At 35.9% G+C, this 26,994-nt stretch overlaps 1 protein-coding gene across 1 annotated transcript in view; it reads left to right on the top strand.

The window, feature by feature from the left end:
- ERCC6L2 (ERCC excision repair 6 like 2) overlaps nt 1-26,994 on the top strand; it is a 59,491-nt gene that overhangs the window by 5,154 nt on the left and 27,343 nt on the right. Inside the window, exons 4-12 of the mRNA XM_087923217.1 lie at nt 277-396; nt 2,678-2,871; nt 3,902-4,063; nt 6,932-7,139; nt 11,155-11,286; nt 14,527-14,640; nt 17,540-17,659; nt 23,556-23,627; nt 24,799-24,944. Of these exons, the coding sequence (XP_087779343.1) occupies nt 277-396; nt 2,678-2,871; nt 3,902-4,063; nt 6,932-7,139; nt 11,155-11,286; nt 14,527-14,640; nt 17,540-17,659; nt 23,556-23,627; nt 24,799-24,944 (1,268 nt within the window). The remainder of the gene's footprint in view (nt 1-276; nt 397-2,677; nt 2,872-3,901; nt 4,064-6,931; nt 7,140-11,154; nt 11,287-14,526; nt 14,641-17,539; nt 17,660-23,555; nt 23,628-24,798; nt 24,945-26,994) is intronic.

Here is a 26,994-nt window from a genome sequence, read left to right on the forward strand (position 1 = left end):
ATAGTAAACACAGTCCTGTAAATGAACTCTTTTCAATGGGCTTCTGTATTAATATTAATTATTTTTACATTTTTTGAAGGCCAATCTTAACATTTTTTTTGCTATTTGTTCTGGATTTTGGGTTTGATTGATGCAAAATATCCTTTTACTATTATGCCTATTATCAAAATCCCACTAGTTTGCATTCTTCATATTTGTGGATTTAAAAATAGTTACATCTTCTTTCATTGCCTGCTTCTGTTTTCTTTGAACATAAAATCTGTATGCTTTCCCCAGGTTATTTCATTTCTGGCTGCAGTGCTAAAGAAAAAGGGAACACGTGCAGATATTGAAAATAATATGCCTGATTTTTTGCTACGAACTATGAGAAAAAAAATGTCATCTGTTCCAAAGAAAGTATGCTTTTTGTTTAAAATACATTTATAACTGAGTGTCTTGAAAATGTAGTATAATTAATCTTTAACTGGAAATGAATTACAGTGTTTGCTGAGTAAAATAAAAGATAATTTGTAGAGAGGAATCTTTAATCACTAGATGTAGATGCAGAAGTTTGATTTGTCTTTTATAATCACTTGAAATAGAAATCGCTTTGTAGGAATGATTGCATTTGCTTGGAAAATAGTGTATATTTCTAGTAAGACTTGAAGAGCATCTAATGGAATTTACCTGTTGTGTTGAATGGATGTTCTTGCACTGTGCTTTCACTTCAGGTGAGCTGTTACTAGCTATGTTTCGTTCAAGTTCTTGCTTTCTAGTCTATGTATATCCTAACTCCTTTCTAAGCTGAGTGGATACTAGGGGCTGCATTTAATACTCTTTTCTTTGAAAGTTATTTTTCCAATAAAAAAGACACGCTAAGAGATAAAAATATCAGGCACGAAAGACCATGTGGTCCACACATGAGAAGGTTCAATTAAGCTGATTTATTGCTAAAAAACTTATGTATGGGAATCTTCTCAACTAAGATTTCTGCTCGAAATTAGATAAGGACCAACTGAATTCAGGGGAGGTTGGACTAACTGCTTGTAGCTATGTAGGGATTCTAGGCTGATACTTATTTTAACTCCACTCCCTGGTTCTGCCACACCTTCCTCTACAAAAATTTAATCATTGATAGAAACAAGCAAATAAACAAATAAAAAATATTGTGTGTCTGCATAAGCAAACATAAAGCAAAACTGATTTATTGACTCCCAGCGACAGTGGGCAGTTAAATAAAAATACTAGACCTCTACCTTCAATATTTATGTTCAGATTCCATTAATAAATTTAATGTATTAGGAAAAGTTTTGCTAATATATCTAATAAATGGCAACCAAATTTGAATATATTTAATGTTTATTATAAATTTGTATTAATTTGTACTAGAAAGTACTAATTTGGGGATGGATCCGAAGGCTGTTCCCAAGTCTTCCAGAGATCGTGTGTGACTGGGCTCTACATAGTGCACCTCCTTAAGTGTTAATTCTTATTTTCTGTTGGGGTTTGATCACTTCACTCATGCCATTTCAGTGTGAAAGCTAGTTTAATGACTTTCATTTCTGCTTTTGTTTCCTCTCTTCCCTCCCCCCTTTTTTCGTCCTTTTCTCGTTCTTCATTGTTTTTAATTTATTGGGGTGGGTGGGCTAGGGTACTATTTATTTTTTAAACATTTCAAGAAGCTTTTGTTTGAGAGGCAGAAGAAAAAACAATAGCAATGAAATAAATGTCTTGTGTCCCATACAAATATTATTACAGAGTGTTTGGTGCCAAAGAGGGGCATTGTGTTTGAGACATTATGGTAGATATTCTTAGGCACTGATCTAGCAAGGGTTTATAATAACTTCAGTATAGATGCTGGTAACAAGGGTTGGCTTGAAATTTACATGTTTGTGAATTGTGGGGAAAAATCTCAGTTGGTATTTTTACCTGATTTGCTGCCCAAAATGCCTACCAAAAATTGTTTTTATTGGTTGATCTTCCCTGGATGAAGCTACAAGTTCCTCTCCTTAACTTAGCACAAGATAAGAACATATTATTTGGTTCTATTTCTTTTAGATTAATTAAGTGAATTAAGTTTGATTAATAGTTTGATAGCTATGTAACCGTCATTTCTATGTTGTCCTGTTCAAAATAATATTTCAGTAGGAATGTGGAGAAGGATTTGGAGACTATTTCCAAAGCTTCTAGGGTCCATATGTGACCCTGTGACTTGTAATTTTCTTTCTGTTAGCAATAGGAGCCAAAAGAAGAATCCTGGCTTATGTGTGGTCAGAAATATCTGCAGATGCTATAATTATGAAAACTGCTTTCTGTTGATGGGATCATTACTTGCCAGAGTTGCAATGTAAGGCCAATAGTAACTCAATAAATCATCCGTTTTTAATGTTGGTTCTCAAAATATAGGGAAAGGAATTGTGCATTTGCTGGATTTAACTTATGCTGGTAGGTGGCATGTAAATTGATAGTTGTGTGTTATTTTGGGCTGCCATAAAACATACCCCGGACACCATTTTGAAAATATTCTTATATCTACATTTTAATAAAACGTGCTATTTTTTCTGAATTTATCTCTTACTTTCCCTGTTGCAACAGCTGAAAGCTATTTCATTTGCAAATCATAACAGTGTGAGAATTTTTCGCTCTGGGTACATTTTGCATTGTTCATCAGCAGTATTGTATGTTTCTTCTGCTTCAGATTTTCTTGATTGTGGCCCCTCTTTCTGTGCTCTATAATTGGAAAGAAGAATTAGATGTCTGGGGCTACTTCAAGGTTATAGTTCTGCACGGCAACCGAAAAGAGCATGAGTTAAATCGAATCAAGCAGGGAAAATGTGAAATTGTGTTAACAACCTATGAAGCACTTCGCCTTTACTTGAATGAACTCAACAGGTAACTGCATTTTGTAATGATTGCTACTGAATATGAAGCTTTTTAAAATAAATTGGGGCTATTAATCCTTGAGCTATCTAAAGGAAAAGGTATGTAAGGAATATAATCCTGGGTACACAATGTGTGTTGAAATTTATGTGACTTAAACACATGTAGACAAATGAAAATGAATCCCAAAGACTTTCAGGTTCCTCATTCTCTCCTCCATACTTTTTAGCCTCATTGGATTCTGTCCTGTTGCAACATGGGCTTTGTTCTATGTCATCCTGAAAGTTAGAAATATCAACAGATTTAGAAAAAGACAGAATACATGGGTGAACTCTTGTAAAAAAGCATGATATTCAAAAGCCTACATAGATCATGGGTCATTAATACTGCAAGGCAGTGGATCCAATCTCGCACCTGGGGGCTTGGGTATTCACCAAATGCTACCAATGAAGAATACCCTTTAGCAGAAGGCAGAGTCAAGAGTTTTCTTTCCAGTTCTCTTTCAATAACCTATGTTTGTCTGTATTTTCATTGTAGCAGCTGGGCATCCTTCCAGATAAAGCCCTATTTTCCTTCTTAAAAATTGCTTATAGAATACACATGGGCCTTTAAGCCTTAATTATAAACAAAGATATGACTGTTGCCTTAAACTTTTAAATGTGCTGTACTCTTTAAAATGGAGGCGTGAAATGTAAATATGAGAGCCGCTATGGTATAGTTATTAAAGTGCTATATTAGCAGCAGAGAGATCCAGTTTGTAATCTTTCTTTAGACAGAGAATCTGGATGACTGACATTAAACCAGTCATTCAGCCATAGATTAGAAAAGTGAAAACATATCTATCACCTTGCACTGGTTCAGTGTATTAGAGTATGGTCCCTAACCTTCAATAAACAGGCTGTAATGTATTGATTCAGGCTATTAATATATATGACAGAATAGGATGAGTTCAGTATGAAGAGAATGAGCACTAGCTCATTAAGATAACTGAATTGAGGGAGAGACTTTAGAAAAACTTTTACCAATTCCTTATGTTTCATAGCTTACAGTGGTCAGCTGTCATTGCAGATGAAGTACATAGAATCAAGAATCCAAAATCTCAAATTACCCAGACAATGAAAGCACTAGCATGTAAAGTTCGGTTGGGTCTTACTGGGACTATTTTACAGAACAACATGAAAGAGCTTTGGTGTGTTATGGACTGGTAAGTGAAATAAAATTTAATATTACACTCCACAGATGGAGTGTTTATCTTCCTTTCTCCCCTTTGTTTATCTCTTATGTGCAACAAAGTTCTCATGTATTACGCGTGGCTGGCACTCGCATGTCTTACAGATGTCTTTTACAGAGAATTTTGGCAAACCAAAATTTAGTTGTCTGGGCCAAGAATTGATAGAACACATATTTCTCATTGTGTGAATGTGTGTCATGGAACTGTAGAAGCCATAATAAATGTGCATTTATTACTGTGTAATGTGTGAGATGATTCCTTCAATGCCTGATGTCATTGGTTGTCGGCGTTTATATACTGCTTAACAATACAAGGAAAGAGCAGCTTAGATTAGAAACCCAGTGGTATGCCTTCTTCTTTCTGTTAGGGTGTACAACACTTCAGATGTGATACAGAAAAGGTTCTTCAGGGGGTGTATAGGCACACAGAGTGCACTTGTTGGAATTTTGTGAAAGGGTTTATTTATTTATTTAGAAAATTTATATTGCCGCCTACTTGCACATGGTGACTCAAAACAGCTTACAGGACATACAAACACAATATAAAAGAAATAAAAATAATAAAATAATAAGCCCCTTACTTCAGTGACAACACACATTCATACCAGCCATTTAATGGGATCCATCCCGCTCTAGGCTCCCCAGGCCCACTTTCAGAACCACATCTTCAGGGCCTTCCGAAAGAGTGTTAGAGCGAGGGCCAGTCTAATTTCTGGAGGGATAATGTTCCAGAAGGAGGGAGCCACCATGGAGAAGGCCCTTCTTATGGTTCCTGCCAAATGTATTTCCTTAGGTGATGGGACCAGCAACATTCCTTGCCTCCCTGTTCTAGTGGGTCAGGTAGGCGGGAAGGCAAGGAATGTTGTGGATCTCGTCCCTTCAGGGGAAACATCTGGCAGAACACAGAAAAATGTTGCATTTTTTCCCGGGCTTGTACAGTAATTTGCTATCCCAGGTTTGAGAACCAACATAGCTTTGTTAGCATGGCATATATGTTTCTTAAGGCACATATTGAATGCCCCTCTTCCTCTTTGATTCCCACTTTTCTAATGCAACCCTTTTATAGTGCTTTCAGCATTGGAAGCTAGTGAAGTTATAATTCTAATAGTAATGGGATAGAAGTTTTATAGTTTAGCTTATCTTCCCATTTTTTCTAGTACTGTAACTTTTTTCCTGCAATAACCATTTAAGAATACATTCAAACTATTTTAATTTAATTTACAAGTATAGCAAAAATAATGCAGGTCAATGCACATAACCGTTTTGAAACTTTATGGTTCCATAGTACAACTGTCATTGATAGTAGTATTGTCAGCCTTAACAAATGTCCCCACATTACATTTCCATAAATTGGAAAACAGGTTTGATTATCAAGATACCATGAATTAGATATAATAAAGTTAAATAAGGAGAATTCTAAAAATGAATGTATTTGTCAATATTGTATAAAAATATAGTGCAATTTATATGAATTTGCATATGGGTAGATTGTTTTAATTCATTTGGATTTATTCCCAGGTAAATAAGGATTGTAACCTTATATGTAGAAATAGTTCTCTATTTTTGACTGTAATGGAGTCTGCCCATTAAGGTTGCATGTCATGATGGCCGTTCAGTGAAATGCCTTGCTTAAGACGCTTCCATCCCTACTCTCCCCAGTGCAATCATTAAACAAATGTGTGGATTGTTAAGTTGAACCTGGATGCCTCAGGTAGAGGAGGCCTTGGGTCTCCTAAGGCCTCCCCCACTCCCCTCAGTGGCCTAGCATAGACTCAGGCCCTCCTTCTTTGGGTCTGCTAAGGCCTCCCCCACCCCTAAGGCACCTAGTGCCCTGCTCCCTCTCCCTTGGGGTTCTCCAGGTCTTGTCCTGCTTCCAAGCAGCCCAGTCAGATAGGCAAGGGACCCTAAAACCAGACAGCAGAAGCGATTGGCACACAACATGTAGGCCGAGGCCTTCTTTCCACCCAGTCACCCAAGGGACTTGCAGGACTCGTCCTTCTCCTCACCTAACTACAAAGCCCAGCAGCACCCAACTTTTCGTTTTTTTGCAGAGGATGATCCCAGTGCTCTTCTGCAAAACCAATGCGATGTGAGGCTCAGCTTTCCTATAGAGGCTGCCTTCCTTGTAGCAACCTTGTGCTATTCTTCTAGCAAATAGTACTTCTCATGATGCTGCAGGGGGCTCTGTTTTTTAAGGGTAACTCTGTGGAGCCTTGGGAGCAGGATGAGGGGGGACCCAGCGGGATGGAAGAAAGAGATATGTGGGGAGGCACTGCTGCATCCCTGCGATCAATCGTAAAGGTGAACAACAGGAGCACTGCAGCATCCATAACTTTGAAACCAATAAAGAAAAATATTGTCTGTCCCATGTTGAAAATGGTTTTTCACATATTTATTGTATGGTACGTTCATATCACCCTTTGATTAAAAATACCAGAGATAATTATATAAAATATGAAATATAACATAATGTATATCTAGATTTCAACTATAATTTTTGGCTTCATTTGTTGCAGCCAGGAAATTAGCAAAGTCTCCATTATAGACTCTATGTTGGTACTCTGTCCCTATATGTTGGATAGTTTGTTTTTTACCTCAACAGTCACAATTCAATGGTGGTGTTTTGCTTCACTTATTATAGAGGCTTTCCACAAAATACAAACGATAAAACGAGAATAAACCCAAAAATCAGTCCAACAAGTAGGGTAGTTAAAACTTGGTTAATCTTATAGCTGGTATGTGAAAGTAAATAACAACTGTAGATCTTTGACTCTAGAAGCCTTCTAAAAGTAATATCCTGTGCTTGATATACAAGAAAACCTCAGTTTTCTCTTTTTCTTAGGGCTGTTCCTGGGCTGTTGGGTAGTGAAGCACGTTTCAAGACAGAGTTTTCTGATCCTGTAGAACTTGGCCAGCGGCACACTGCAACTAAAAGAGAGCTAGCCACCAGTCGAAAGGCAACGACAAGGCTAGCTCAAAAATTATCGGGCTATTTCTTAAGGCGTACAAAGACTCTCATCAGTGACCAGTTGCCCAAGAAGGAAGACAGAGTGAGCTCCATTTATTAACTTGGTTTATTCCTGTTAGTGTGGCTTTTGTACAATTTCATATAGTAGGTATGTTAGGATATCCTACATATTCTACATGTGCTGGACTGTAACAGCACATTTGTGAGTGGGGACCTCAGAAGGGACTTGACTGTTTCCTTGCTTGCTGATTTAATTAATATAAATAATTGTAACATTTATAATTGCCTTCAAGAAAAAAAATTGGTTATCCTTCCTCTCAAAGGCTATGAGCAACCTAGGAGCATATCTGAATATACTACAAGAGAGGCTTTTTACAAAGTTTTGGAAGTTGTGAATAACAGGAAAAAATCAAAATCTTCCTGCTAAGTGTCTTTTTTGCACTTTTACCCTCAAAGTAATTTCTTTCTTACATTTGGAGGAAGGGACTTTTCCCTTTCGGAGAACTTGGAAGTTACTGTGTGAGACTTTACTATGTTTTCCTAAGCTCTTCATGTGCACCAAGTGAATGAAAGATAAAACTCATTATTTTTTTTGTGATGTTACCAGTAATATTCGTTGACTTGGAAGACAGAAATTTTTGAATACTTGAATGATGGATACTATCTCTGTGAAGATAAAACTTTGAGTAGAATAGAATTGAGTAGAGAAAGGGAACAGAATTGTTTATGGCATACATGGCATATTGCTATATGATATTCTGGAGATACAGGGCTGTAACTTTCCTGCCATTAAAAAAAAAAATCTGGATAAAACTTGCTAATCATTAACTGTTTTTTATGGAAAAGATGTTTTATCAACTTCTTATATAGTCTGCAGTACAGGGATTTTCCAATGTTTTTCCATTGAAGTACAAATCACATCAAACTCTGCTTTAGCTTTTATAAAATCACCCATAGTTAGCTAGCTGCTGCTATCTGTTTGATACAAATGTCTTATCAAACATTTTTTTCCATAAGTGCCTTGCAAGGATTTGGTGTATGTCACAGTGATATCATTAAATGGTATATTATAAAAACAGAATTCCAAATACTTTGTTTTGCAGAATCTGGATGAATTATTAGCACCTCCCTTTGCCCTGTAGTAGTTATCATGGGCTTTCAGAAATGTGCGCATTATTTTTTTGTTATATTAGATTTCTATAGTATTGAAAATAATGAATGGAAGTGCTGAACCCATTCTGAAAATTACCCAAGTGATTGTTGCAGTTGTTGTCGTCCCTGAAATTTCAGAGGGCATTGTTCTCCTCTTGATGTCTTCTTTGAAACAAGTGGGGATTTGGACTTAGTTTGGTTCTTTTAGATAGATAAATAGATAAATAGATAGATACATTTATTGTCATTGTACTCAGAAACCTGAGAAAAACGAAATAAGGTGCTCTTCTACAACATACAACTGAACAACACCAAAAGACATATACAAATAACAATGTAAAACAAATTAAAACAAATAACAGTTAAAAACTGTACAACCAGGATATATATATGTTAAGACCACCAGATTCATAACTCTGCATTTAACCTGATCACAGCACTTGGGTAAAAGCTATGTTTAAATCTACTTGTCCTGGCTTTCAGCCCTCTATATCGTTTTCCTGATGGTAGGATCTCAAACAGCGAGTGGCCTGGATGTGAAGGGTCTCTCAAGATCTTTTGTATCTTCCTTCTACATCCCATGTTATACAAATCCGCCAATGAGGGAAGAGGACATCCGCTGATCTTTTGTGCCCTTTTTATCACTCTTTGGAGTGCCCTTTTCTTCGCCTCTGTACAACTCCTAAACCACACACATCTTTTACATCTTGAAACACAAATCTTCCATTCCCACTGCTCATTAAAATCAACTTGTCTTTTTCATGGAAGTTCATGTCTTGAAATAGCAGTTGATTGAGGAGCTCAAAATCCTTTCCTATGGAATGCATTCTTGATTGTCTGAGCTTTTTAGAAAATTCTAGCCTCTCAGTGTTCCTGAAGTTTCCTCTTTATATACTTCTTTGGGAAAAAAATATTTGCTCTCTTAATGGATTTTTGGAATGTTTGCATATTCCCCACTCCCCTGAATCTTACACTTCATGTAGGTCTAGTAACAGGTGAAAAAATTATTCATTTTTTTAAAAGATTCAGTAACCTATTGCATCAACTTTCTGTACAATACTCAAAAACTTTCTATAATTGATCTTCATGCTCTCACATCACTGTGTAGGAATTCACTCTCCATGGTCAGCAGGTTCAACTTATAATATTTAAGGGTCTCTGTACGCCCCGGGCAAGGCCACTAAGTCAAGTTATGCTTTTTAAATTGTGATTAATTGTTTCTGTTATTTCTTGCAATAAAATTTTGTAATTATTTTAAATGGGCAATTGTAACAAATCTAATAAATTAAATTAATTAAATTAACTTTTGCTTTTTGGGGGGTAAAAAAAATAAACCTGACTAGCCAAAATAAGAAATGTATTTATCCAATTTATTTGACTATTTATGTCATACTGGAGACTTTTTTGTCTGGTTGGTCAAACTAGTTTAGTATTGCTCTTCTAACATTTTCTTTGGTCTTCAGTTATCTTAGTATCTCTACAAACAATCATATTCCTATTTGTTCAAGTATGCAATTTATTTAATGATATAACATATGAAGTAACCTATAGAATAATGCTCAGGTCTTTTATTGCTCAGATCATCTAAAATTCTTCTTTTCCAGTGAGTGAGACCTACTCAGAGTACATCAAGATGGAATTTGGTTGTTAAATTTGTACAGCGGTAGACGGTTCAGAGTCACGAGCACTTTAAATTAAATATCTGTTTTGATTTTGCACTTTGTGTTACTCATGTATTATTAGTTATTCATGTATTATTAGGTGGAATTAAGGGAAAAGACTCAAGGCTTTCACCTTTCAAGAAGATTCCAAATATGATTTATGCAGGCAGATTTTTAGAACCAAAAGCATAACTTTAAAAATAAGAGTTTGAAATAAACCCTTTGATTTTCTTCTCATTTCCACTAAATATTTCTGAAACATAACAATATTCTTATGAATAATTTTCATGCAGAGACATTCATTTTCTAACCAATATGCATAGGTTAATGGAAGATGCATAGAAGCACACATGTATAATATGTTCAGTATTTGTTCAAAATCTATGAATTAATTGAAGTTTCATACTTTTTGTGCCTCTTTTTTATAGTATAAAAGTTTACTAAGAATTGATAGATCCAAAACTGTGTGGCTTTGTTTCCTTTTTGAAAGATGTACGAGTTTTCAGTTATCCTGCCTGGAATGTTTTGATAAATGTAGAAATACATTTTAGAGAACACCCAATTACACATTTAATAAAGATACACATTTGTCTACTGCTCTTTCTTCCTTGTTTATACCTGCCTTTCAGCTAAAGCTTGTAATAATGTAGTCTAAACTATGTTTTCTAAAGAGAAGATTAACAGCAATGTCACTCTGTTGCCTTTAATCTAGAAGCTTTTATTTTATCCCATTCTCTTGATAATGTGAGTATATGTTCAAGATAGCATTTGATTATTATAGCACAGCATGGTGCTGCTGTTTTGTGGGTGGCCTAAATGCAGGAGGGGTCTTAGAATATCTGTATCCTGCTGGTTGAGACCAAACGATGTCATGGAGATGCCACCCATGGTCTTAAAGAGGAAGGATTAAGTATGTCATACCACTGTCCAAGAATCTCTCCTTCTTATATCAGCCATTCAGAATGTCAGTCTTAAAAATTGGCTGTTTTCTTTTATTCCTGATGCCTGCATTAGTCTCTACAATAGTGCCAGGAAATGGCAAATGGATCTTTTAAGCAATTTAAGATCTATTGTCTTCGGGATTGAGAGGGATCACAGCAGTTTATTTTTCACATTCTTAGCAGATTGTATCATTTGAATATAAAGTGCTAGGTGATCATAATCTTTGAAAAAGCCCACCTCTTCAGTTTGCAAGCTTGATACATATTTTAGGGTACCTATTTTAGTTCGTGATGTATTATTTGTGTTGTTTTATTCTCCCTATTTTGCATTTTATCTCTCCAGATGGTATATTGTTATTTGACAGAGTTCCAGAGAATGGTTTATAAGACCGTATTGGAGACAGAAGATGTGCAGTTAGTTCTGCGGGCACGTGAAGCATGTAGCTGTAATAGTGGCCATAAAAGTAAGCATTATTTTTAAACTTAAGTTTGTTTGAAATACAGTGACCATCTACAATACTCCTTTGACCTACTCCATATCCAGCGCCTGTTTTTTCTTCTCATAAATCTTAATGGGGGCATCGAGTAGATGGATAATGACATTCTGTACTGTAGATGGAATAAATACAAACAAGCTAATGGGAGTGGGGGGAGCAATTCCCAGGTCTGTATAATGCTTCTAATTTTAATAAAAAATTTTTTAAATAGCACTGATTTGAATTACCAAAAAAGAAGTTCAATCACTATTACTATGGTATTACAACAATACTAAAACGTTTCTATGAGAGCCAGTCTGGTGTACTGATTAAGGTGTCAGGCTAGAAACTGGGAGACCACGAGTTCTGGTCCTGCTTTAGGCCCAAAGCCAGCTGGGTGACCTTGGGCCAGTCACTTTCTTGAAGCCTTAGGAAGAAGACAATGCCAAACCACTTCTGAAAAACCTTGCCAAGAAAAGTGCAGGAATTTGTCCAGGTAGTATCTGAGAATTGGACACAATTGAACAGAAAAAATAAAAATAACTATTGGGTGGGCACTAATTCATCTTTTGATATAAATAGATGTTTTTTTAATGGGATGCTAAATGTGTATCTAATCATTCCTCTATTTTAAAATGGTCTTGATTGCTATTGATTTACTTCAGGTTAAGCAGATGTATTTGAAAATGTTGTCTCAAAAGAAATCAAAGAAAGGCTTTGTGGCATACCTTTACAAGCTATATTACTAAGACATAATAGAAGCTGTTTTATTATTGCTTATGTCGTGTGATCCATAAAATGAATAAACTTAATTTTTGTCATGTTTACCTCACTGGAACTACCACAACATAAATGGTCAGTGAATCATCACCTAAAAATCAGCCAGGCATAGCTAGAATAAATTCTTATTTGAGACAGTTGTTGATATCATTGCTGGTCTACTGGAAAACTATTGGATGAGGGTTTTTTAGGGGGTGGAGGGATTGTTTCAGTTTAAATATGTTTCAGATACTTGAAGAAGAATACTTTGAACTTTAAGCATTGGTGTGGAATAAATTCCCAAGTGTTTTTAAGTTTATATCCTAACTTTATACAAAGTAAACAAAGCTAACAATTGTGAAAGATGAGGCAAAATACACTTCAAACATAGCCTATGGAGAAGAGGGGGAAGCAATATTTTTCCAGGGTCTAGAAGTTCAGGGGACTTGGCCCAACCATCATTAACATGGAATGAAAAAGGAGCTAAAAGGTTATTTTAGATAATTTTTGTCAATTTGTTGGATTTAAGCATCTGTATTGGCTGTTATGAAAACCAGTTTGGTAGAGTTAAAGGTATTGGGCTAAAAACCAGGAAGCCACGAGTTCTTAGGCCTGCCTAAGGCACAAAGCTAGCTGAGTGTCCTTGGCCCAGTCACACACTATAAGAAGGAGGTCATGGCAAACTGCTGAAAATGTTGCAAGAAAACTTCAGGGACTTAATCTAGGGCAGTTGCCAAATGTTAACACTGATTTAAATGTATCCCTGTATATACACACTCACTCACACACACACACACTATCAGTTATACTTTAAGTTATTTGTTCTAGCCATGAAAATCTTATTCACATTTCAGCAGTTAAAAAAAAGTAATATAAACTATTCTGTAGACCATCCTTTTCTGTGCATTAATAAAACTGCATGCTCCTTTTTCACTTCACTTATTCAGGAAGGGGGAACCATCATAGTTTAGTAGATAACTGACATCAGGGAGAATGGACAGACATTGTAATAATTGGGGCCCCAGGGACTGTGACAGCTGTTGCTGCTGATAGGATTTACACGCCTAATAACATATGGAACTCTGCAAAGTATATAGAAGAACTGACACAAGATGCCAGAGATAAGAAAGTAGTGTCTACAGATTATGTCTCTTTGAATAATAGTGGCACATCTGAATAAACATTAAGCAGCCAAAAGATGTTTAACAAGTGGACTAATGAAATGCATCACTCAATCAAAAATGCATCACTCATCCTGGTCCAATGCTTTCAAGCTATGTTAGCAGAAATTGTTTCTGATTTATTAGAATATTTCCGAGTCTTCTGTGTAGCTTTACCTGTGCTCTGAACTATGGTCTGATCTCCCTTAGTTGAATTGACAGCAAAGGGTTCTTACTTGGTCCAGAAGCATGTTGGGATTGCTATTTTGATTCATCAACCATATACAAAACTTCCTACAAGTAAAAAAAAAATCTAGCATGATAGAGATAAATTAAAACCGTAGTCACTTTAAGGATGTGTTATGCTTCTTTTTATGTAGGAGTGTATATATTTTATTTATTGTATTAGTCAACATAAAGTATCTTGAACAATGTACAATCTACATTCTGAAGTATTTTAATCGATTATACCAGCTTAGCTCTTTGTTATGCTTTTTCCATTCTATTCTAATATTTGTGTAGAGAGGTGGCTTTAACAGGTTTAATTCATTATTCTCCACTCCAGCCTGGTTAGGATGGCAATTATTTCAGTTAAATATATAGGCAAATGTTTGTTGGGGGAGGGAAATATATGTAATGGGCTGTGAAAATAACCTTGGCAAATCGGAAGAATTGCAGCTCAGACAATGCTCCAATGAGAGAAATCTGAGTCTAAAGGAGGGATGAAGGTGAAGAAAGGAGAAGGGGCCCTCTCTAGTTTTCTGGAAAGTAAAGGCAGGGGAGGGGAAACATGCTTTCAGACATGCAAGATTCTGTTATTGTAACCTTCAAATAAGGGTGATATTATTCATTGTTTGAGGTGTGTTTGGGCTACCACAAAAGGCTGACAGTACAGATACATAGTCAAGTTAGTTCTTTTTACACATAGGAGAGACCTTGAATGAATATAGAAGGTTAGAATTGAGTGTTTTTCAGATGATAGTTTCAAAACATATTGTATTTTTATGTTTAAAAGACTTTTGGGATGTTTGCTGTTCATAAAATGAAAAAGGAATTGACATTTTTTGCCTTTTTTAGATCAGTTATAAATCATAACAATATATTTTACTTTGACACTCTTGATATGAACTTTAGAGGTGAAATATTGTGCATTTTTCCATTCAGTAAAGTACAAAATACATTTCTAATATTGCAGAATTCAGGTTTTCTCCCCAACCCTGACAAAAGAAATCTAAACACTGGATTTTGTGGAATAAATATTTCCTGCCTTATTTAAGTACTATAGTTCTCTGAGCTTTTAAACTGTTTATATTTCTACAGACAAATGCTCATGGTGAAACAATGAATGCGTTATATTTCAGTTATTTGACAGTCCTTCGTAAGATAGCAAATCATGCTGCCCTGTTACAAACGGAGAACACTAGCAAACAGCAGGTTAGTTTTCTCAAGTATTTGATTTGAAGCAGCAATTTACCGGTAAATTCCATTCTTCATTTTATGTCTCATTCATTCTGTTAAAATTATGTTGAAACTATATTGGTTTTCAAGAAATATACTTCCAAGTTTGTAATAGATTTACTGCTTAAGTCTAGTAATAAAAACATGATTATAGTGTGTCCCATCCTTATTCAGATTGAGTGCAGGTATTCCTCGTTTGCACCTATTAATTTACTTGCATTTGCATGTTTCTGAACTGCTAGATGGGCAAGTGATGTTTGCACTTTTGACTGTGGTGAAAAAGTAACTTTACAATCAATCCACACATTTATGACCTTCATGGATCTGTAAAACAGAGGATAGCTGAATTAAGATCATACGGATTTCAGTTAATCACTGCTTTGCTTAACGACTGAGTTGCCTATATTGCTGTTTCCAGATCTGTTGTTTTCCACCTTTACTTTTTTGTGGCAACAGGGACAGAACGCAGCATTGTAAGGAAAATAGTAAGAATTGCCCCATTAGTAAAGAGGCAATGTGGTGGCCTTATTCCACTCCCTGTAACCTAGCAATCTCCTTGATACCTACTGTGTGTTTTACATTCATTTATTTCAAAACAATCTTTCTAAGAGCAGTTTTCTCTTAACTAGTATCAGTAGTGCAGCTAAAAGCCTGCTCTATTTCTTTCTTTCTTTTGCCTTCCAGTAGAAAGAGAAAAAAGGATGGCTACTGAATGTCCAAAGGGGTTATGGAGGGCTGCTGCTTTCTAATTTCCCTTTTTTCTGTCTCAAAATATAAGTATGGTGCAGAAGCAGTCAGATGTCCTTGCTCAGAAAAATCAGCAGAACATTCAGTTGCTATTCCCCTTTTTTCCTCTTCCTTTCTAAGAGGTGGGAAAAATGAAATTATAGCCAGAACCTGATTGTTGTAGCTTTCAGTCTGGAATAAGGAGGAAAAATCATGGCTCCTGTTCCTTGCCCCAGCTCTTGCCCATCTAACAGTTCAAAAACATGCAAATGAGAGTAAATTAATAGATACCACTTCGGTGGGAAGGTAACAGTGTCCCGAATGCCTTTGGCATATAGCCATGCTGGCCACATGACCAGGGAAAATGTTTTTGAACAATGATGGCTCCCATTGCCAAGAAATGGAGGTTAACACCACATCCTAGAGTTAAACACACCTGAACAGGGAAACCTTTACCTAGTCATGGGCAGACTCTACAGAACAGGGGTGTCAAACTTGATTTCATTGAGGCTGCATCAGAATTGTGTTTGATCTCGGGGGTGGTGGTGGTGCATGTGGTTGTGGTAGGGTGGGCATCATTCGGGAGTGCCTGTGGCAGCCTGAGTGCTCAGCTAATGAAAACAGGCTCCCGAGCTCCATTTTCAGCTGCAATGATCTCCTGCAACTCTTTCCCAGCAAAAATGGATCTTAGGAGGGCCACGTGCAGAGGCACTGTGGGCTGGTCCTTTGCTGTTTCCAGGGTGGCCAGCTCTAAGCATCTGGCCACCCTGGAAACAGTATCCGGCCCATGGGGCTTGAGTTTGACACTTGCTATGGAAGATAGATTGTACTTGCAGAAGTTTGACCATTTTCATTTGTGTAACAGTAGCAAAAAGGTATTCCTTCTACTTTAAATAAGCTAAAAAGAAAAAAAATGGGGGAGCTGGGGTGACAAGAGGATAAATAAGGATGAATTCCATGGCTGAAAGTGACCTCAGATCTGGTCCATTTCTTTAGCCTATTTCTCCCCATAGCTGAAAAATCTCATATATCTATCTTGGTTACATTCTACCAGTATATCATATCTTAGATTGTTGCTTCTCATTCCAGCACCCTTTTTTTTGCCAGAATATCTTCATGAAATTCCTGCTATTTGTAGTCTTATCTATCAATTCCTCACCCTTCCTTCCTTCCTTCCTTCCTTCCTTCCTTCCTCCCTCACTCACTCACTCACTCACTCACACGAAATGTTTATGATACAAACAAGTCTTGTATTTCATAAGTAATATAATTCATTTTGCACTCATCTGACATAGAAATAAAAGCAAAGTGCACTCCTTGAATGAAAGCAGTGTACTTTCATATATACCACACTACTTAATACCTGTGGTTCTGTTTTAATGGAAAAAATGGGAATGGTTGATGTGTCTTTAATACAAAAACAGCTTATGGTCCTAACATTTGTCTTCTATAGAGTGGTGAAGAATTCTCATAAGAGACATGTTGATTGATGGACTTCTCAGTTCCACTCATTAATGGAATGCTCTAGGCTAGTGATGGCGAACCTTTTGGGCCACGCACATACTCAAAATGCAAGGCATACCCCTCTCACATGCATGTGCTCCCCCCTCGCATGCACGCACCCTTCTGCACATGTGTAGCAGAGACCAGAAGGCCAGCTGGCTGGCAGGAAGCACGCGCACATGCGCAGTGGAGCTGAGCTGGGGCAATGGTGCACCTGCCCACAGAGAAGGCTCTGTGTGCCACCTGTGGCTCTAGGCTATGATAGAACCATGGCTCTAGGCTATGATAGAACCTGCAAAATGTGGGTGTTTAGGAATCCTAATATAGTAAAAAAAAGCACTGGGATATGGATTGAGAAGAACCCTGATTGTAAATGCCTATACAGTCATAAAAATATAAGAATAGTTTTGCCAAGTCACAAACTCCCAGTCCAAACTGCCATTACACAATAGCTATGTGAATAAAAAGGAATTGCTCCATATATCGTTTTATGAACTCATAGAGAGAGAATACACACATCAAATGTACACTATGTAGAGTTTTCAAATGTTTTCAATTTCTCCTTGCACTAAGTGTATTCTTCCATTTTTAATTGAGCTATTAATAATTGTAGCATTATTTTTGCTTGATTTGTATTTTATTTTAGGAGGCCTACATCACAAGGATCTGCAACCATGTTTTTTCCAAGTTTCCTGATTTTGTGGACCTTAGCAAAAATGCTGCTTTTGAAACTCTTTCTGATCCAAAATATAGTGGGAAAATGAAAGTAAGTAAATGAGGGGAAAGATGGAGTAGACCTGTTTTCTAGTACATTTGGTTTTTTAGCATTCAGAACACCTTGTGAAAAAACATAATGATTATATAATTATAATTGTTATAAAACTATCATCATTGACAATTTACTTTTCTGGGGAATTTAGTTGAGATTTCTGCAGTTTGGAATCAGGCAATGCAAATATAAAATCTCTTTCTTTCTGTGTGCCTGGAAGGAAAAGAACCAGAATATGTAAAAATTCCCCATGGTTTCTGTCTTCCTAGAATTTGCAATACAGGTAGTCCTTGACTTATGAACATAATTGAACCCAGAATTGTGGTTGTAAGTCATTGCAACCATAAGTCAAGACTGGTCCCAGTGTTTTGATAATTTGTTTGGTGGTCATTAAGCAAACTCATGGTCATTAAACAAATTCATTTTTCCCAATTGGCATATTTTGCCAGAACCTGGAAGTAAAGACTGGAAACCTGCAAAAAGAGTTATGAATCACAATGCATGCAGTGACCACAGGATGCTGTACATGATTGTAGAAATTACCCAAAAATATGATCATGTGACTGTGTCTATGTACAGCCATTGTAACTTCAAAAATGATTTGTAAGGAGTTATGAGGTAGTCCACTATAACTTTGAATGGTTGTTAGTGATCTTGTAGTATATTTGCACAGTGATGTAAAAGCAGCACCAGCAAATGAGTAGTAGTGAAATGAGTGAAGAAATTTTCTAGCTATTAACAGCCAGGCATTTGAACAACAAAAATGCAAATTATTTATTGGTTTGCTTTCACCTTGCACATAATGATTGTTCAGAAAAGATGTTCCTATTTCCACCTAAGTTTGGTATAAGTAAGTATTCTGTGTTTTTTTTTAAATAAATGCACTATTACAAGGATATTTTAAAATATGAAGCTAGCAATACACTAATAAAATGAAAGTTTTAATCAGACACAGTTGCCCTTAGGAGATTTACTTTATTTTTGAATAAGTCTACAAAGCTTTATCTGAAAGAAGGTTATGACAGCTTTTAAAATTAAATTTGAATCCAAGAAGCTCAAGAATTTATTGCTGACTTCTGTAGAGTTAATTTACCTGAAGTTAATCCTTTTTATTAGTTTATAATATAAAATACAAAAATATGAAAGCAAATAACAGGAAAAATAGGGAAGGGGAAAGGGAAGAGAAAAGTGCAGAAAAGAAGGGAAAAGGAAAGAAAAGGCTTTGACTCCCAACTCCCTTTGGTGCAGTAGAATAAGATAGCAACATCAAACCTCAATGTTTTACTTTTACATAATAGTATAATCTAGCAATTTCTATAACAACAATCTATCTAATCAGTAAAACCCAAAATAAAAGTTTCATTTTTTTCCACCTCAAGCACAAGTTCAGAAGTGGTTTCCAAGTAGGAAAAAAAGTAATTGTGTTTTTTCTTTTATCAAAGCAGTCAATTTAACCACCACTATTAACTCCCATCAGTTTTTGCAACCATTCATCCATTGTGGGGATTAAAGTGTCCTTCTGTTTTTGTGCATAAAGTAATCTTTCCGCCATCAATGTAGAGCTAACATACTTGAACAAATCAGTAACTTGAAAAATTGAACTGAAATAGGTATCTAGGATAGCGCCAAGTTTGTTTTTAGGAATTACTATAATACAATTTCTAAATTATTTCAGTAATCTGTCATGCTCTTTCTTTGTGGTGGAAAATATTTTCTATGTGAAATAATAGACTGACTATCTCTGGTATCTATTAAAAATAATTCAGAAAGGCAGACTTTCAAGAAGTTTCTTCAGTACCCTGGGATGCAGTTCATCTCAACATTCAAAATGTTTTCTGAACACCAGTGCTGTTCTTTCACTGTGCTGCTTATAACCTGTTTTCTGGAACAAAATATTTGATCATTAGAGAAGACAGGTGTCCGGGTTGAGGGAGTGTTGGATTTAGCAGATCTGCAGATATTCCAGCGATGTACTTTTCTTCCAACTCTATTTGAGGTCTTCAGATAGAAAATAATGATTTTGTGGAGGTGGAGGAGAGGGGGAGATTTCATCTTCTGATATTTGAACATTTTTCTCATTCTCAGAATGGTAACCAATACAATCCAGGATCCTTAGGATTGCAGTCTTAGTAAATTAGTTAAATGTAATTATTACCTGTAGACAAACAAATAAAACAATGAACAAATCACAATGTTATATACCTGTGGTTTGTGTCTTTTACATTATTATTGGGTGGTGCTATTTTTGTTCCATGCATTTTCTTTTATTTAGTATTAAACAAAGCCCTTTATTAGCATGGAGAGGATTATTTTATAATAAAACATAGACATAGTGCTGTCATATCAATTAGTATTAGCTTATAGTTTGGAATCCTATGATATAGTGTCAGGAACAACAGGCTCTTCTACACATTGAACAGGATAAGGTTTTTCTCCCTGCTCTCAAAATGTAGGTCAGAGAATCCATAAAGACCGTAGGAATGTAAGGAGCAAGGTAAAGAAGGAACATCCCATTTTTGAGCAGACATTCACTTCATTGGATGCTCAGAAATCATAACATATCTTAAATTTAGTTGGTTCTCTTTTTCCTCCTTGGTTAAAAAAGGATGAATTGGGGTTTTTCTATTTAATTTTTTATTTTATTCAAAAATTAAAATTCAAAACATTAAAATACAAAGGGAAAAGACAAAACAAAACTAGACAAGAATATTAAGAAAAAATTAATTAAAAGGGCAAAGAACCAAAAGCATATATTATTCCCCCTAGTTGAACACTGTTTGCAACAATATTGCAACAATATAATAGCTTTTCCCTTGTAAAACAGACCTAAAATTTATAAATTTCTAACCATATTTGCAATCCAATTGATCTGTCATATATATCTATATATCTAGATCATCTGTATATCTATATCTATTTAGCTACCATCTATCCATAAAAATAAATGGTTAACAGGTTAAACAACTGCAAAGTTAATGTTCAAGGCCCTCTGTTAACAATCTGTTATTGCAGTTTTCTTATTAGGTTTCTTATCTATCATAAATCACCCCAGTCATTGTCTCTGATCTGTCCAGATCAAATACCCTCATTTGACTCTTACAAATAAAACCCCTCCTTAGGATTTTAATTGGGGGCTTTCCCAACAATTGAATCTTATTTCTGAAGTTCATGAGAGGCTGAATAGACTGTTGATCCATTTGTTAGTTAGCTATTGTTAGTTCCAGGTCTGAAAATTTGTAAGATATAGTATATGGGAAGGTTTCTGGTGATGATTCAATCCCTCCTGATCTAACTAAAGATAACTCAGTGTAGTTGGTTTCCATTTTGATCTTCTCAATAAGTATGATTGTCACCTAAAAAAAGAGGCGAGCAGCTACTTTTAAAAAGGAAGAGAATGTCTAGTAAACTAGACCTGTAAATTTGCTTAATACAGCCAGTAAACTCTGCACCAGTCATCTGTATTGGAAAGACAGGAACGGGAACAAGAAAAACCTAGTGGACGAAAAGGCTGGTTCCAAAAGTGTTGATGTATGTATCTTTGACTACTGCCTAGTGCTCCAGCATTTAATTGAAAAACACCCCTTTCGGAGTCCTTTCTCTGTAGGCAGCCTTTATAGCTCTCAAGTCTACATTTCACTCTCTTTCTTGAGCCTATTTGTGGGAGAAACTGGAAGCTTCTGTGACTGATTAGTGCTTACTGTCTTTTATTCATATCTCCATAATGGTATGTCCCTAAAAGTCAGATGCAAACTCCAAAGTCATTAATCAAGCACTATTACAACCTAAAGGTTGAGCAGAGCTTCTGTTAAATTTCTCATAAATGCTGTGCTGGGTCTCCTATTCCCCTCCCTCTGTATCATCTTCCGCCCAATCAAAGAACATGGATGGATGGAATGATGATTCTTTCTAGGTCCCCTGTAGACTCTAAAGAACATAGGGAAGGGGGTGGTAGTTTTGCTTAATATTGAAGAGAGGATCATCTGGAAATAAGCTTTCATAAAACCAAGTTTATGGCCTTTGCCAGGAGATCAAAGGCACACCTCTGACATATACTTGTGACATACAAAGGGAGCAAAGTTTAGTAAATCTCATGCTTTTAAGTGTGATCTTTTATGCTTCTGGCTCTAGGAAGCCCCCAGCAGCAATGATCCCAAACACTGAGAAATATTACTGCTTAAAATTTATTTTAATCAAAATATAGCTTCTTGAGACCTGCAACCCTTACACTATCTGAAGAAAAGTCATGATGAAACTTCTTTATCTAACCATTTTGCAACTTAATCCCACTCCTTCACTGGCATTTGTCCAAATTCCATAAAACAGATATCTCACTGTATCTCTTAACTGCTGGTTTATAATTAAATGAAAGTGAAGTATGAATATGGATGTTGAATTAATTTTTTTGGCCAAGACAGTGTTTTCCCCTATAGGCCTAGCTTCACTAATGCTGAAGGTAGGTCTCAGTCCTCCTGAAAGTGAATCTCGCAGGACAAATCATCACTTGGACTCTACCCTTCCATATCATTTGCTCTGTGAGCAAGTGTATAATGGGGACACACTACCAAACTGATTCAAGCTAAACCCTAAATTTTCCCAGCGAGGAAAACCTAAGGTATAGAGTAATATTAGTTGCATACTTAAACCAGAGTTCCCCAACCTTTCTGGATTGGTGGCCCAGAGGGGGGAGAGGTAGGCACCTTTATGAGTGCATGAGCACAGGCCAGTGGGGCCACGAGCGCATGTGTAACGCAAATAGGGCTGCAAGCATGCTTCACAAACGGCCGCAAGCGTACCTATGTGGTGCCTGCAACGATGCTAGTGCCTGCGTGATGCACTGGCACATGCACAGGCCAGCCACTCACATGGCCTGGTAGCCAACACATCACGGCCTGGTAGTGGGCTGCTGCCCACAGGTTGGGGACCCCTGCCTTAAACAGCTAGAGGGCCCTGATAACACAAGGATCTCGTTTGTTGCAGTGCCATTACTGCTATGATAGATGGGAGACACAGGAAAATCTTCTTTCAATAAGTTTGTCCCTGGAATGCTGGGGAATTGGAATTATCAGGCACATCTTCCTACACTGCTCATTTTAGATAGATGTCCAGAGTACCCTTCTTCTCAAACTATTCATCGGATTTATAAGTTTACAGAGCAAATCTAGATCTCCTAACAAATCTCTGACTCAACGCATAATATTGCCAAATTCTTGGCAGAACTGAGCAAAAATTATCAGGAATTGATGGCCAGCCAGAGCTAAACAGATTTGACATATGCTATTATGCATATGGTGGTGTGGAGCCATGGTGACGTAGTGGTTAGAGTGCAGTACTGCAGGTTACTTCTGCTGACTGCTGGCTACCAGCAGTGTGGCAGTTTGAATTTCACCGAATCTCACCAGGCTCAAGATTGACTCAGCCTTCCATCCTTCCAGTGTCAGTAAAATGACGACCCAGATTGTTGGGGGCAATATGCTGACTCTGTAAACCGCTCAGAGAGGGCTGTAAAGCACTGTGAAGCAGTATATAAGTCCAAGTGCTATTGCTATTATACTGCTGCTTATTTCCAGAGAATTTGGTGGTGTAGCTTCTATTGCCACAACTTAATTTTTAATTCATTTCTTTGTATAGGTTGCATACAGCACACTTACTGTATTTTATTCATGCATTATATGCAGTTTTCAGTTCTATGGCTTTACTTAACCATCTTTCAGCTCTGAAGTCCCTGTTCTTGTATGTTCTAGATATAAGAGTTTTTCTGTGATACTTATTGATTCTGCTATATCTGTATTTTTATCTAAAGACCAAAGTAAAGATATCATATTATGTAAAATAGATACGGTAAAACACTTGGGATTATATTTAGTCAATGTTATTTTCCATTGTTCACTTCCAGATCCTTCAGAAACTTTTAAATCATTTCAGAAGAAACAAAGATAAAGTGCTTCTTTTTTCTTTTTCAACAAAGGTGAGCTATGTGATCTTAATGTAAGGCCAGGGGAATTATTAGTTATATTTCATTGATTACTGCTTTCTATCTTGAAATGACTATGCATGGAACAATAGAGAATGAAGCATCTTCAAATATTATAATTCTTCACAGGAGAAAACCTTTTACATCATACATTTCTATTCTGATAACAACAAATCTATTCTTTGGGAAATGCTTCCCAAATGAGCATATGAGATTTCATTCCTCATTTTCTCAAAACACTAAAATTTAGGAGCATTCATGGAAAATAATTCAGATTCAAAACCAAGAAAAGGAAATACAAAGTAGATATTAAAAATGTAGAATGCACTTGACTAACGTCAAATATAAAGGAACATCAATTTAGATATGTGAAATCAGCAAAATTTACTATGGTTGCATACATCCCCTGAATAACCATGCAGAATATCTTCAACTGCCAGAGGGTATTAAAGAAGATTATACTCCTGTTTGCGGTTTTAAGATCCCCAGTATATTATATTGTTGGCCCCTGTACATTGCAGATCCTGGATTTATGAGACCTTGGCTTTAATTCAGCAAGATCCTTCTTACTTTCCTTGGTTCATGCAATAAAATCAAAATGTGTATATCATAATATGAGGATCATCATGTAGATATAATACATTTCCAAAACTGAGCGTATTTCTTCAAGAAAAGTGACTAATACATGAATCACTTGTTAAATATAAAAGTTAATAGCTGTTTCCTTGGAAATAATCCCTATTGAACCCCAGGACATATATAAGATTGTGCTTCTAACTAAGGCCAACGACTTTGGTTTTGCTGTGTGGAATTCCTGCTTTTCCATTTTTGGGATATGACGTAGCAATCAAGATAAAGCAGTAACAGCCATGTCCTAAGTCCCAAATGCTGCAAAGTAGAAATTCTACACATAATTGTCTGGTTTTTACAAATTCTGATGTAAATGTATGTGACAACATTGTTAAATTACAACATTGCTATATTACATACTAGAGAGTGGGAAAATTTAAAAATTAATACTAATATAATAAATACAAACAATGGAAATGAGAAATATTTCTTTTAAGCCAGTGTGTGCGATTTTAGAATGATGATGAAAAAAAAAACAGGTTATTAGGAGCTAGTAGTTGTTTTTTAATTGTTTAATTACTGCCTTTTCCATTAGTTACTTGATGTTCTGGAACAATATTGCATGGCATCTGGGCTAGATTACAGAAGACTCGATGGCAATACAAAGGCAGAGGACAGAGTCAAAATAGTAAAAGAGTTCAACAGCATGGAAGAAGTTAATATTTGCCTGGTTTCTACAATGTAAGAGAACACCATGTCTGCTTCTGTCTAGAATAGAAATGTACTGCAAATTTATTACACTCTTGATTGATCTTGCCTTTGTCACCTCCTTGGGAAGAAGCAATAATATTACTGTCAGCTACTATAAAACTGGGAAGTAGACTTCATCACTCAAAACTCTGAGGGTAGAAGTTAGAAATGAATCAAGTGCTTATGTATTACCATGGTTTTTTTAAATTCTTCTCCTTTCCTGGGTTTAAATCTGATATCTGAAACTAGTGATGAATATTGTTAAATAAGAGTTTTATATTGGCTTTAGAATCAAAATAACTATGCACAAGTTTTGAAAGATGTTATATTAAACTGTACTTGAATGAAGCCAATAGACAGATACACAAATCAGAGTCGAGATAATTTATGCACAATTTTTGAAATATATATTCAAATAGTCTATTTGAATGAAGCCTATAGACAAGTAAACGAAGTCAAAAAAATTAACACAAACTACAGCTACTAGTATATTAATGTAGGGCAATTAACTATTTTTAGTGCATAATACAGCTTCTCTTGCAATATAATGCCTAATTTACATTTCTGTGACACCATACCTAGACCATACGGAGTACCAGTTTTCTTAAACTACATCAAATAAAAGCTAAACATAAAGAACCTGCATCTACTAGAAGCTCCTGAACTACTTATACTAACAGTTCTAGCTTGATGTTCAGTGATGAGAGATGTTGAAAGTTATAGTGTAGCATATGCTTCTGTAGTATGATAGATAATCAGTCTCCATAAGCCATTTTCTTTTCTACTACAGGTCTTGTTCTCCCTCTATTCCCTGTTTTATAATGCTGATTAATTTCCAGCAAGGTTTATGTGTGCAAAACCAACTACATCTGTGGCTCCAGTGTACTCTCTGTTTCAATCTTCTAATAAGGACAGACTTTTTAGCTTCAAGACAAAGCAACACATATACTGTAAATAATCAAATTGCTTTTTAGTTCAGTTTAGATGAGTTTTGATTTCCTAAGCCAAATACTTAGTAGCTTACAGACTTTAGAACACAGCTACATAATGTATTATATCAGGAAAAGTAGCCACTGTTTGGCTTATACAAAGCTCATACAAAGTCCATCAGTGATTCAGTAGTCTGTAAGAGATTTCTGCTGGTATCTATTATAATTCTGATAATACTATTTTGAGGGCATGAATTGATGAGAGGAAAGCTTTAGTAGGAAGAGTAATCCCCTTTTCCCATTAAGGCACAACAAGATTATTCAGCTAAAAGTTATTGGAGCTAAGTACCGAAGAAGAAAAACACTGTCATATGTTAAAGTTTTTATAAACTATTTTAGATATATTCTTCTAAATTACTCAGATATGATACTGCTTCAAAATAATTGTAAAGAAAAAACACTCAGTATAGTGCTCTGATTTTTAAAAAAGGACAACCTACCACATGGTAATGTTACATTGACATTTCTGCACTAAAGATTGTAAGTTATCTTAATGTGTCAGTAAGACTTGTCAATAACAATTAACTTAGTTGTAGAGGTACCTACAAAAAAATGAAAATTATGCTATGAAACAGGTGATGAAAATCCCAGTTCTCGCTTAAGTGCATCATTGCCATCCATTCTGATACCATCCCTCTATTCTTGCTAAGTAGTTTAATGTAAAATTATAATGCATCACAATTGCTTATGTGGCCTATTTTTTTCCCAATTTAAAAATGGTGGAAAGGAAACATATGAAAAATAGAAGATTGAGATAACTTTATTTCTTGAGTTTTAAATTGGTAACTGAAATGAACATGAATAACATCCCCTGGTATAAAATGGAAGAATGGTACATTCTTGGCAGAATACTTTTTCTTTAAATAGAGTAATAAATTTAATATAAATGTTAAGTTTTCCTCACATAAATTGGTGAAGAATGTAAACTTTATGTTGTTAGTCAAGTTATATATCTTTATATGTTACTGTAAAAACGGCTACGGTTTTTCCATCAGGATTTGAATTATGGAAGTGATTAGGTATACTCAAATGGTTCTAGGAAAATCTTGATT

Source organism: Pseudonaja textilis, chromosome 2, assembly GCF_049901715.1.
Source record: "Pseudonaja textilis isolate UNSWEBS1 chromosome 2, rPseTex1.2, whole genome shotgun sequence".
Lineage (NCBI taxonomy): Eukaryota > Metazoa > Chordata > Lepidosauria > Squamata > Elapidae > Pseudonaja > Pseudonaja textilis.